This window comes from Chelmon rostratus, chromosome 21 (genome assembly GCF_017976325.1).
Source record: "Chelmon rostratus isolate fCheRos1 chromosome 21, fCheRos1.pri, whole genome shotgun sequence".
Lineage (NCBI taxonomy): Eukaryota > Metazoa > Chordata > Actinopteri > Chaetodontiformes > Chaetodontidae > Chelmon > Chelmon rostratus.
This window is the reverse complement of record NC_055678.1, coordinates 4,579,638-4,593,418: the sequence shown is the minus strand read 5'-3', so window position 1 is coordinate 4,593,418 and position 13,781 is coordinate 4,579,638. Positions and strand designations below refer to the sequence as shown.

The 13,781-nt window shown below is 39.1% G+C and overlaps 1 protein-coding gene and 1 non-coding gene across 2 annotated transcripts; both read left to right on the top strand.

Annotated features, from left to right (window-relative positions):
• The first annotated feature begins 316 nt into the window (after positions 1 to 316).
• On the top strand, positions 317 to 432 carry LOC121625404. Its single transcript, XR_006007911.1, has one exon. It is a non-coding gene; the product is annotated as a U5 spliceosomal RNA (small nuclear RNA).
• A 3,364-nt stretch (positions 433 to 3,796) lies between these two features.
• Positions 3,797 to 10,126, top strand: LOC121625257 (alpha-N-acetylgalactosaminide alpha-2,6-sialyltransferase 1-like). The gene is made up of 9 exons (XM_041963337.1): positions 3,797 to 3,897; positions 4,118 to 4,388; positions 4,700 to 4,862; positions 5,779 to 5,941; positions 6,923 to 7,061; positions 7,155 to 7,258; positions 8,067 to 8,150; positions 9,181 to 9,280; positions 9,926 to 10,126. The coding sequence occupies exons 1-9, from the start codon at positions 3,797 to 3,799 to the stop codon at positions 10,124 to 10,126; spliced, it is 1,326 nt and encodes a 441-aa protein (XP_041819271.1).
• The last annotated feature ends 3,655 nt before the right edge of the window (positions 10,127 to 13,781 follow it).

The window sequence follows — 13,781 nt, the reverse complement described above, 5'->3', positions numbered from 1 at the left end:
ATTCATAAATCAAAAGAAAATGAAAATGAAAATATAAAATAAATACAGTCGAACGTAAAGTCCTCCACTCCCAGCATGCCTTGCGCCACAACGTGAAACAGCATTTCAAGTGTCAGAGTTAGCCAGTGTAAAGTTTCCTTTAATCAGCACTGATGTGTATTTCCACAAGATGAGGAAATATACCAAACTAGGAAATAAACTATTTAGTTTATTTGGTGGCATCATCAATGTTTCAGCTGGCGTCATCAACAATACACCAGTGGTGAAGTGCTTGTCCCCGCAAATGGCAGCGGTTTGTGAAGTCTATTAAAGTATACCACTCTGATTTCTCTTCAGATCGTATAAATCTTTCGCCTTTTACTAAAGATTTCCGTGGAGAGGATCAATAAGAGTATAACCCAATTTTTTGATGCTCTGCTTAAATGCAAGGCTTGCAAGTAGTTCAAAAAATATGAAAGTCCTTCATGGTGGTTGTCTTAAGAGGTCGCAGGGCGTGTGTTTAGAGACATTTCCTTACCCTTCTTTGTCCTAGTGCTTCATTTTAAGAGGGAAGAGTAAAATAATTTCATGTATTGGCTTGAGATGTGTATCTTTCTGCACGGTCCGTCTGTCAGCTTTAACTACTCGATGTCCTTTCAATTCTCTGTGTGTGGGGGGGGGGCGAGAGACGTCCTTCTGAAACTAAAATGCAAGATTTATTTAAAGTGGGATCACTAACACAGCCGGGAATAACATATCTGTCAGTGCTGGCTTACATTTGCTTGTGGGACTGAATCGTGAAAATACAATCCCATCATGCCGTGCGCCATAGCCTGAAGCCAACAAATGCTACACTAGACTTGAGTTGCAAATTTTTTATTTTATTTTTTTTGAACAAATGAGTTTACTGATGTTTCCAGCTTTTACAAATTTAAATACATTTACAGAATCTTTCTTTAAAAAAAAAGCTCTAAATTCTTTTGTTCCATATCTTTGAGAGATAGAAAAAGAAAAGATGAACAGAAAACGGCAAGGTGTTTCCCCAATTCCTAGGACAGAAAGAGATTCAAAAATTTAAATAAATTAAATTAATCTTATACGTATATAAAATAGAGATGGGATTAATGGCTCTTTGAGGGGAGCTGGATCTTGGTGAGCCGTTCATTTTAAAGAGCCGTTCAAAAAACTGGCTCATTTTTATATTCATTAAGTTTTAAGAAGCCAGTCTGGTCTTAACTCGTTTTATCTTGGAAATAATCCCTGGGAGGAATGAAAATCGGTATCCCACCAATATGAGTTTTAATTATTCTGAAATATTGATTATATATATATTGATATATTGATCTAAACCTGTGGATTAGATTTTAAAGTGTGATCTGGATTAATTGTAAATATTCCACAGGGTGGCGCCATATCACTCTGCTTTGACAGTGACGTGAATTACCCTTTGTACAAATTCTGTGTATGTATGTAAACCATGACATGAACACATATAAACATTAAAAATCAAAGCAGGCTACAATGAATTTCTGTGCCCAACAGCTTTTAGTGCAAAGATTTCCACAAAAGAACATTGTTAATAATACAGAACAACAAAACATACAAAAAAATAAACTGTTCAATAGACTGGTGGCATTTTCAGAGACTTCATTGTCACTATTATCTGAGTCATCTGGCTCTCTTCTCACCTCTGCCACTTTTACTGTTGGATGTTGAGTTTTCAGGTGTCTGTGCAACTTATTTGTGGAGCCTGACTTAAAAGAAATATTTTTTTTTTGGCAAATACTGCATTTAGCCTTGCTGTCTGCCACAAGAGAAAAGTGCATCCAAATGCTGCTTTGTTTCCTTTTTTGTTATTGGCGCACTCATGTGAAGACAGCGTGCAAAACATGGTGTGATGCTATTTGCATATCTAATGAGCACCATGCAGCTGGGCAGCGCTCCTCTCCATGGTGGGTGGGGGAGGGCGGTCGCTCTCTCCGTTGATCTTTGGTCGGTGGTAATGGCTTACCTAGGACACGGTTATCATCTTTGCTGCCACCGCTGTAAGGATTTTGAGAAGGTACATTTTCTCTTTACATAGAAAATCATGGGGGAGCACTCCAAGTATAAAGATCAGCGGGTCCTTTTTTTATATTAATATGTAGAATACTAATAATTTCTGTCCGAATTCCCTCCCAATACAGTTTCAATTTAGGACAATCCCAGAAAATGTGTGTGTGATCTCCAATTTGTCCACATTGTCTCCAACAAAGATTTGTCTTTGTCTTGTTGAATTTGGAAATACTAAGGAGTTTTGAAAAAACGGATGTTCACTTTCCAGATGAATTCTTTCCATGTAGGACTGTTTGACTTTATGCCCATACTCACACACCTGTTCCCAACTTAAATCTTCGATCACAACATTCATTTCTATTTCCCACTTCTCTTTCACTCCTAGAGAGCTCCCCTGTACAGTTGTCTGTAGTAATTTATATAAACGTGAAACAAATTTTTCACCTTCCTCTTTCTTTATGATCTTGACAAAGAAAAGTTCTAGATCAGAAGGCAGCATTGTGATAGACTGCCATTCAGTATGAGACATCAGATAGCTTCTCAACTGCAGAAATCTGTAATAATCAGTGGAAATCAAACCGAAATCTTACTGTAATTGTTTGAATGACTTCAGGGTTTCACCGTCAAATAAATCGTCTATCAAAGTGAGGCCCTTATTTTCCCAGTCTTTGAATCTTGAATCTGATTGTCTAGGTATAAAATCAATTATCTCAGAGATTATCACTGCCCTAGATATGGATTGAGGTGCAATTATCTTTTTCCTCACCTCATCCAAGGATTTATGATTTCGTTCCTTGTCCATATCTCATCAGAGCAGAATGGTAATATTTGTAGTGAGATCCCCGGGCAGGAGTTTGGTCTAAAGACAGCCATGTTGTATCATGATTTTGTTTTAACCACTCTACTGCCCCGTGTAGTTGTGCTGCCCAGTAATATGCAAATGTTTTTAACATTAAAAGCCCGCATTAATTCATTTCTGTGTCTTTATTTGAACATTATGTGGATTACGGTGAGTAAGTTTTGACAGTGAACCAGCACTTAAAGTAGTATCATCGCCAGTTTACTCGATCTGTTTAGGTCTGATTGCGCTCTCTAACCTGTGAGCGCTCCTGAAGGACTACTCCAGTACACCAAATGCTTCAATAAACTTGTTCACAGTATTGCACCCAGCTGCACCGTCCACTCAGCGGCCATTCCTTCTTTTGAATGTGACATCTTATCTTTATTGTCTTGTGTTGTTTCGTTGCGCTCCTCCTCTCCACCACAACTCACATGAAGACCAAAGAAGCTGGACTTCTTTCCAGCCCACAGCAGGATGTTCTAGCTACCCACGTGCAAATAAGGACCAAGAGGAATAAATTAGTTTTGTATTATGATGAAAGAAAAAAATATGCTCATTTGTTATCTACCTTTTTTAAAGTCAATGTTATCTTCATTTACTCTGTAACAGGTACACATCCTGTAAAGTCTCCTCTGCATGACTCCCCTCGGTTGTGTAATAAACCACATTATCTACCATTGTGAAGGTGTGTGTGCGCGTGTGTGCGCGTGTGTGTGTGTGAGTGTGAGTCTGAGGTTCTTGTTTTATTGCGTATATGTGTATCAGTAACTGTGTAGTAGCACCGCCCAGTCACCCTTAAAGTGACAAGTGGTGTTAAGCACCTCTGGTGGCTTTTCCACTGGGCCACGAACTCCAGGAGGGAAAGCAAACCGCAGCCACGCTCCCTGTTTAATTGGACAGCAAAGCCTCTGATTGTCAGGGATGGCGCTCGAAACCTCCAGGTTTTTGTTTGTGCTGCTCGTGATCTCAGCTGCCACTGTGCTTTTCATTTTATCATGGGGACATTTCTCAGAAAGCATCAGGTAAGTTGTGTTTAATCTAGAGAAACATTTAGGACAAAGACACGAAGATCTTTAAAACCTGTAACATTTTCAGTTAAATTAGTTGCAAGTTCTGTTAATGTTCTTCAAAGAAATGCGGAGCAGCACTTTTCCAAGCACAGCTTTTTTATTCTAGTCACTTGAAGTGTATCTGATTAATTCTTATGTGTTGCATCTGTTGCTCTTTAATCAAATCACTCAGCTGGACTGCCGTGTTGGGAAACAGCAGACACAGAGGTGAAGACAGTCTGTTTGTCAGTGATACTAAGTTACGGGATGAAAAAGGAAGCACCACTCCACTTTCTGCAGTGTTCACAGAAACAAACCCAGCGGCAACGCTAAAAATCAGGGCCTCTACCCACGCCGCTGTGGCTGAGACACCCATGCCGGTCCTCTCCGTGAAGTCCTTCAAGAAGCTTCCTCTGTGGGATTTTGAGGGCGTTTATAACCAGGACGCCCCACCCAGAGATTCTGTAAGCATGTTAAGACAAGATAGGACAGAAAAGACAAGTATTGACTTTGTGGGAGTGGGTAAACATGGCTGCTGTCTGACTTGCGTGGATTTTCTGTTTGCTTTCCTGTTTAAAGCTTTCAAACTTTCCTCAACGTAATCACATTTAGACTAAAAACTGATTTCTCTGGCTGTTCGGCTTGACTGTCACCTGATTTTACCTGCTGTGTCTTCAGCTGCATGAAGCCTTCAATAAATCACTGCTTTCGGCCAGATGATCAGTGTTTATATGCACTTTATTTCACTGTTTAATATTTCACCCTACTTTCTCAGACGTGTGCCCAGTCTCTGCAAAACTCTGAGGATGAGAGCTTCAGGGAGGCTTTTCTTCCCAACATCCGTCTGTTTCTGCACAAAGACAACATCAACATGAGCGAGTGGAATCGGCTTTCACACTTTAACAACCCCTTTGGATTTATGGGGTACAAGTATGAGGGTATGTGACGGTCCGTGTTTGTGAGATACTAAGTGTGGCAAGACTGTATTTCACAATCACTATGTGTGGTTGATACACACAGTAATTATCTTGGATTCCTATTTTTATTCTCCTTCTCTTTCCTTCCGGTTATCACTACTCTGACGACTCATCCTATTGTTTTGGCACCAAAACTGTGATACATTGAGGGATGTGAATTTTGGTCCAGTTTGAGAAAACACTTTCTCAAATTTAGCAAGAAAAGCCTTTTTTTTCCACATTCTAGTGCTGTTGTCTTCATCATAATTAGAAACTTTGGTCACACTTTATATTAAGGTACACATATTAACTAGTTGTTTACTTGCATCCGCATTAGTTGTGTATTGGCTTTTTATTAGTCACTATAAAGCACTTATTAATACTTATTCTAGGGATTGGGATAGGTTACTAAGAAATCATATACAGCAGCTTCTTTAGTTACTATCAATAAGCAGTAATCAGGAGGTCAATGAGGGAAAATGACCTAATAGTTGCAGAATATGGTCATGCAGAATAAGTCATTAATAATGACTAATAAAGAGACAACATGCTACTAATATGCAGGCAAATAAGCAGCTAGTTAACGGTGAATATGTGTACTTTAATATAAAGTGTTACTGAAACTTAATTTGAAGCTGCTCCTATGATTAGTTTTACATTAATAGTTGATAAAATGTGAACTGGAGTAATGAACCCACAGAGAATCACCACTTGAATCTGCAGTTTCTGCTTGTTAGCATCTTTCAGCTCATTGTTTTGATTCTATGTCCCCAACTTTTTTGTTTTTGGTTCACTCTCATCAACGCATTTTCACTTGTATGCAAACCATTCGCAGTATGCATGTGAGCGCCGCTTGCAGAAAGTGTGGTTTTGGATGATTTATTCTTTTGGCTTGCAGATGTGATGGCTTCAGTGAAGCTGATCCCAAAGCCTCAAGAGCCACTACTCCACCCAAAGCCGGGCAGCGATGGCTGCATACGCTGTGCTGTGGTGGGCACTGCAGGGATCCTCAACGGCTCCAAAATGGGGAAAGAAATCGATGCTCATGATTACGTTTTCCGGTAAGAAGGAAGGAGAGAACAAACCAGCTGATTTTGTTAGGTTCCACCTGATGGGCTATAAGGTTAAGGAAAAAAATTGACAGGTGATTAATGAAAGGGATTTTAAAGATCATATATCCCTGTTTCAGTTTTAATCTGTCTGAGATGACAGTTATTAGGAGCACTGGTCCCTAAGCTAAGATAAGCTAAGCGGCTGCTGGCGGTAGCTTCATATTTAACATACAGACAGCAGAGTGGTATAAATCTCATCTGACTCCTGGCAAGAAAGCAAATATGATTATGATAAAATTGTAGCATCTGTATGTTTTATTTTTTTATCTTTTTATTCTTGCTGTCTGTAACAACTTAATTTCCCTGCTGTGGGGTCAATAAAGTTTTATCGTATCTTTTTTTCTCAGGGAAATTACTTTCGGAATATTTGCCACGTCAGCAAGTCTTCTTTTCTCCTGTACATCAGTGCATTATAGATGTGTGACTTTCACTGAATTTATGGGCTCAGACACATTGCACACATGTTCCAGCTTTCACTGTGTGGCCATGCACTCCCTTTTCCTTGTTTTATTGGTAGCCAGTTGACTGTTTGGCTCATCATCCACATTTTATGGCAGATACAGCACGACAAAACAAACAGAGGCAGGGCAAAAGCCATGATTTTAGAAGGACTTTAATAATGGTTCTGACATTGTTGGTAATTATTTGTGCTTCATGTATTTGGTAAACTGTATCTAACTTTATTTTCTATAATTACATTTTTCAACATAAAGGTCTAAATGCTGTTTTCAAGCCCTCCACACAGCCAGAAAACAACCTAATGGTGAAATATTTATTCATTGTCGTGAGCTGCTGGCAGCCGCAGTCAGAGTCTGTTTGAACAAACTATAAACTTGATTCAGATGCTCTGTGGGTGTCATATTAATTCGTTTTTAAGTAAATGGAGATTTAGCCAGATGTGGATTTACATCTGGATGTGTTTGTGCCCAGGATGAACGGAGCAGTCATCAAAGGTCACGAGGAAGACGTAGGAAGCAGGACGTCGGTGTACGTTCACACAGCCCACTCCATGACTATGTCGCCGTATTTGTTCAAGAAGTACGGATTCACATCTGCGCCTCATGATGAGGTACTCAAGCTCAAAGGACAACAGTGTGATATTGTGATGGCTGGCTTATACCCCACATGTAGACACTCATCTGTCGCCCACTTCCTTTGGCAGGGCATAAAGTTTGTCATGATTCCTGAGGGGATGAGGGACTTCAACTGGCTTGAGGGTCTCCTCAAGGGAGAGAGGATCTCAGCCGGCCCATATCACAACAAACGGTGAATATCAACTCTCTGTAGCACAGAGCAACACGCACACGCTAACACAAGAACACATATACAGTCTATCCAGTGCTGGAACATGTTGGATTGGGCCTGGAAATGTCACCAGGTCACCATGTTGATGAAAAGGTCATTTTATTTATGAGTTACTAACTTACAGGAAGAAGATAAGACAGACTTTATTAATGTCCAGCTGGGGAAATGCGGGTGTTACAAGCAGCAGGTAATGGCAGTTGGAAAAAAAGCAACAGCAACAGAAATAGAGAAATACAAAATACAAAATAAAAGCTGACTATATATGAAAATTTTATACAAAGAAGAAGAAGGCAAGATGGCGTCGGTTATCATCGTCATGTTAAGACACTGGCCTTTGGGTCCTTTGGGGCTCAGTCACAAAACTCCTTTGTCCAAAAATCAGGCAATTTAATTCTGCCATTCTAGAAGCAAAACTCATAACATGTACTTTGTGAAACACAACAACACACAGTGTGTTCTTTTTAATTTGCCATTAAAAGTGTAAACTTTAAAAACAAATTTAAAACTGAATGGCATTTTTTTCTGAGGAAGCACAGAAAAGAAGGAAATAGATATTTCAGGTTAACACAGGTTGACGGCTGCCAACACTAACAGCAGCAGATTAAGTCCTGAGTCGCGCCGAACGCAACGTCATTTTTTCATATCCAGCTTTGTCTTAAACTCCAGCAGAGCGCATTAATGGCATTGCACAGACAAGAACTGGCAACGCCCACTTTCATCATGTCATTCCTTCATCATCACTGCTGACTTTTGTATTTTAATCCTCCAGGCCGAGGACGTACTATGGCGGGCAGTACAATGAGAGACGCTTCTACGTCCTGCACCAGGATTTCCTCAGATACGTGAGAAACAGGTCAACCTCCTTTAACAATCCCACCTAAACTGTTTCACTCTTTATGGCCACCTTCAGCACCCTCTAAATTTTCTACCCCCTACCCGAACAAGGGTTTGTATTCCCATCCCGCTTTTATTGGTGCAGTTGGTGAGAGGCAGGGGTAGATGATGGTAGTGTGGCAATTGGCAGTTACATGTGGCATCTAGGCCTGTGGTAGCATTGTAGCAGCTAACAATAGCTAAAGCAGTGGAAGTATGATAGTATCTTAGCAGTTAGCATTGGCATCTAGCAGTTAACATTAACAGTATAGGTGAATCTAGCTGAATTGTCTTCTTCTGTTCCTCTTAGCAGGTAGCGGTTAGCATTTAGCATTGGCATTAGCTAAATGGTAGCATCGGAACTGTATTGTCTTTTTCTGTTCTTCTTAGCGGTTAGCATTAGCATTAGCAATAGCTAAATGGTAGCATCTGTACTGGCCACTACCTGGACAGGCCTGGGTCAGTTGAATGTGGCGGTGCTGTTTGGATTGTGTAGGAGCAGTGTGAACTGGCACTAGGGGGGGTGACTCTGGGACGCCGGAGTTCACCGCCTGGCCTCCTGGAGGTGTAGTGGGACTAAGTAGGCGAAACACTGTTGAAGGGAGGTTTCCACCTGATGACCACCAGAGACGTGTTAGGAATCACTGCTCTTTGGCAGGTATAGAGGCAGATTAGAGCTCCAAGGTTCTTCACTGAGAATGAATCCTCTTTTTGAGCACAAGTATCTTGTGTTTAAATTAACTATGATAATAATGATAATAGCTTTATTTGTTGCAGCCCAGAGTGCCTCAGAAAAGTAACTCAAATTATATGAATGCAAAAATAAAGACGAGAGTTGCCAAAGAATCCCAGATTAGAAGCAACAGAAACAATCAGGTCATTGACTTCCTTTAATAAGGCTGTATTCATTTAGCAGTCATGTTGGAGTCGGTAGTTTGTCTTGTTGTCCAGGTAAAAGACTAATTTTTAATGTGTGTCTATGTGAATATGTGTGTCTTCGTGGCCCACAGGTTCTTAAAGTCCGCTAATCTGAACTCTTCATACTGGGCGATAGTCAGACCAACCAACGGAGCATTCACTGTCCTCCTGGCTCTGCACACCTGTGACACTGTAAGTTAATATTACTAAAACTTGTCCACATGCCATCTATAGGTAACCACGTCTCTATAAACATGAAGTGTGCAGTACAGAATAATTTATACATACTTAAACTCTAAATTAGGATAGTTCAACATGTGGTCATCTGCTTTTTTAAGTTAGATGAGACGATTGATGCCACTCATAGATGGAGCCAGCGGGTGATTAGCGTAGCTTAGCATAAAAACTGAAAACAGCTGCCTACCAGCACCACTAAAGCTCGCTAATAAACTTGATATATCTTGTTTATTTAATCCGCATAAAAACTCAAGTGTTTTACTTGTGGTTATATGTGCAGGACTATTTCCTGGTCAAGTGCAGTAATATCTTAAATAGCCTCAGACAAAACCCCTGCAAAACCACAAATCGTCATTTTTTTTACACTTTCGAGATAATATGTTAATTAGTGAACTTTACAGGTGCTAGTTGGCAGATTTTGTCACCTTTGGACAGAGTCCAGCTAGCTGGTTCCCTCTGTTTGCAGACATCAGAGTAGCTTCGATCTTCTCATCTAACTCTCTTTTTTTTCTGTTTTCTCTCTCTTGCTTTTCTTTTAACAAATCTTTTCTTGGTGTGAATTATTCTCAACCGTCCCTGTTCTGTTCTTGTCATTCTTAGGTGAACGCATACGGATTCATGACTGAGGACTACAAGAAATACTCTAACTACTACTTTGAGAATACTAAAACCAATGTTGTTTTTTACATCAACCACGACTATATCCTGGAGAAGAATTTATGGAAAAAACTACACAACGGCAAAGTAATTAGGCTATTTCAAAGAACGAACTCAGAAAAAGGGACAGAAAAGCCAAAGTAACGCTGACACAAGCCAGTGGTGGCATCAAGAACCAAGATTATTTTATATATATTTTATATAAGTATATTCTTATTGTTTACCTTCCTCAGAAAACCAGGTAAGAGAGGTTTTCCATTAAGAGAAATGAAACTCTGTGAGACAATGTGTGACTGTAACACTGTGCCAATTGTGTGATAAATAGAGGCCTTATTGGTTGTTTTGCTGTTAGTCAGTCCTGGTTTGACAGGAAGTGGGAGAGTTTTAGCAACTGGCTAGTTTTAATTGTGGGTGCAGAGTGATTCTATATTATTGTAATAATAATAACCATATAAAAGTACCAAATAAACAGCATCAAATACCAACAAAGCCACTGAATAGGAGGAAGGACATATGTTTAGTATAAATACAAACATATTAATATGAATATATACTTTATTATAGATCTTCAAGTTTACAAGCAATCAAGTGTATCCTTCACTGCCACAATGTGGCATTTATGAAACTACTTGCAGGTATTTGTACTTCAGTATTTTCCAGTGGTGACGTATAACTAGTGGTGGAATGTAACTAAGTACATTTATTTAACTACTGTTAAGCACAAATTCGAGGTACTTGTATTTTATTTGTATTTCCATTTTCTACTACTTTATAATTGCACTCCCTTTGAATTACTAAAACTAAGATATTCATTGATTCATTTATTATTGCTGATTCTTCATGGATATCTTTCAGTGCATTTGACATCATCAAATCAAAATCAAATCATTAACTTAGCTGGATCCGCAACAATGTGAGTGATTTAGAAATGTAGATTTTAAAGACATTTCCCTGAAGGTTAATGGAAAAATAGCACCACCTGCTGACACATTAGAGCTACGACTTCAAATATACTTGCCTCCATAATGATTTTGTGACAAAGGAATGATTAAAAACCTGTTCAAACAGCAATAACAGTGGATAGAAATAAGAAATGTGAAAGTATAAAACCTAAAATTCAGCTAAAAGAAAAAAAATGGAGAGAAAATAAAACAATTAGAAGCACATGCAAGCTGTGCAAATGTGGAACTCCCTGCCTGATGATCTCTGCCCAGTTTGTGCCTTTATTTAAATTCTCTTTTAAATATATTGTTGTGCAAAAGACTTTTCTAATGTAGCCTGTTTTCAGACCTTTGAAAATAAAAAGAATGAAGTGAAACGAAATGGCAGTTCAGTTTGATTATTGTGCTGTCTTAATAATACTTTTTTTATTTTAATAATGTATCTTTTAATTATTTTTTCAATACATTCATGCCCCTTAGTAGCAAGTAAATATTGAAGTAGAAAATATCATCATGCATTGGTTTACCATTATTCTTTCTCTTTTGGGATGTAGTTGTGCCACCTTTTTGATTATTTTGCTTATTTATGTACTCATTCGTTTCATCAAGACAAGACAATGTCAATGTGATATAACTGCTACTGTAAATATGTTCATTTCTAAACCTCCTGTTTCTTCTGAAAATATGTTTGATGGACCCATAAACAGGTGACAGGACTCTTGCAATGCAAATCAATTTTATTTTATATCCATTTCTTTTTTGTTTCTGTGTGTCTATATGTAGGATTTAACATCCAAATCAAATATTGACCGAAACTGTGTGATAATGAGCATAAATCAAACACAAAACAATGAGTTTACATATACATAAACAGCTAGAAGTTAGCAGAGATCAATAAAGGTCAGAATCTGTATATCCTCTTGTTAAGTGAATAATCAACATTTTGGAAATACACTTAGCTTAGCCTATTAGCTTTCTTGTTGATAGTTCAATGAGCAGACTGATAACTACAGTAAACATGAAGCTACAGCCATAAGTTTGTTAGCTTAGTGTAGCATAAACACTGGATGTAGTGGGCTAGCTCACTGGTTGCCTGGCAACAGGTCCCAACCAAGAAATAGTTTGGTACATATCCTCCGTAAAACGTGTTGTTGTTCATACACTTGGGTTTTTGTGCAGATCTCACAAATGATATTTAAGATGTTAATGCTAGCATGTTTTGTTCCTCTTAAGTTTCAGAGGTGCCGAGACAGATTTTGTTTCCATTAGACAGGGCCTGCTAGCTGTTTCCTCCTGCATCCAGTCTTTAGCTAAGCTAAGTTAGCGCTGAATTAGTGCTCTACAGACAGGCCTATACACTGAAGTTTGTGACACCTTCTGTTTCTACTGTCTTAATATACAGGGTAACAAACTAATATGGGAGCACCATTTCGCCTATGGAGGTAAAATATTTTATTTGACATTAACACTTGACATTTACATTAACAATACAGCTGAAAGTTACTGAGGCCACAATTCCTTTTCAGGTCACAGAATGTGAAAGATGACAAAATATGGCGTAACACCTGTGAACACCGGCCTCTGCTGAGATGAAGCCCGCGGCACCGGGCATTGTAGTGGGACCGGAATTCCTCTAAATATGTGAAGAATTATTCATGGTGCTAATTTTAAGACAGTGCTGTGAAATCCGTGTTTTAGCGTATGAAGTTTTACGTCTGTCGCGGATTTTCGGTAATTTGAAGGTAAGGCTAAAGGTCACGCAGGGGGCAGAGGTCAGCCAAGTTAGCTAGCTAAGTGGACGGTCACTGTTATCATGGCGGATCTTAGGTAAATTTATCGTGGAGCGCAGGAAAAAACATCAGAAAGGAAAGGGGCGAGAAAGGAACATGATGTTTCAGCTGCTGCCGTGCAACTATATAGAAGATAACTTACTTAACTTGCTTTAACTCGTCTGAGAGTGACCTGCGTTTGGAAAGTGAATTTTACTGACCTTATTTCAACTTGGCTGCAAACAATACACAGATTCCCAGCTGTTAGTAGGTAAGCTAAATCTTCTTGATATTTAATTATTTCATGGCTTCATATCGTCTGTTTATGTGGTATTTTGCTTAAAACTTCGGTCATTGATGGCGAGTGCGCTGTTGTAGTTGTGTATCTGTGGATGGAGTCTCTGTCGTAACGCCACTTGTTGCAGTGGTAGCTCGTATTTCTCTTATTCTAATTCTGTTATTAAACAGAACGGTTCAGCCAAACCTTGCAGTCAAACTGCACTAAAGACTCAACGGAGACGGAGTTTTTATTTTAGATCTATTAACGCCGGGTGTTTTTATGCAACTGTATCAGTCGTGAACGTCAGGGCCTGTGCAAATTGCAGAGGAGAAATTCTACATTTTTGTGTGGTGTGTTGCCACAGGGTGACGTTGTTCTGCATGGAATGTGCCGGCTTTGAGTAGTCCGTCACTCAAAAACTTTAATACAAGCAATATAAGGAAGTTTCGTCTGTGGCGTTGCTGTCTGTATGTATATTGATGCACTTAGATTAGATTCATAAATCAAAAGAAAATGAAAATGAAAATATAAAATAAATACAGTCGAACGTAAAGTCCTCCACTCCCAGCATGCCTTGCGCCACAACGTGAAACAGCATTTCAAGTGTCAGAGTTAGCCAGTGTAAAGTTTCCTTTAATCAGCACTAATGTGTTTTTCCACAAGATGAGGAAATATACTAAACTAGGAAATAAACTATTTAGTTTAGTTTATTTGGTGGCATCATCAATGTTTCAGCTGGCGTCATCAACAATACACCAGTGGTGAAGTGCTTGTCCCCGCAAAAGGCATCGGTTTGTGAAGACTTTAAA

What these genes read in the sequence shown, in the direction of transcription:
- LOC121625257 (XM_041963337.1), top strand. Translation starts at nt 3,797, where the DNA reads ATGGCGCTCGAAACCTCCAGGTTTTTGTTTGTGCTGCTCGTGATCTCA. An exon ending in CATTTCTCAGAAAGCATCAG is followed by an intron (nt 3,898 to 4,117) that starts GTAAGTTGTGTT and finishes CAAATCACTCAG; the next exon opens with CTGGACTGCCGTGTTGGGAA. An exon ending in CTCAGATACGTGAGAAACAG is followed by an intron (nt 8,151 to 9,180) that starts GTCAACCTCCTT and finishes CGTGGCCCACAG; the next exon opens with GTTCTTAAAGTCCGCTAATC.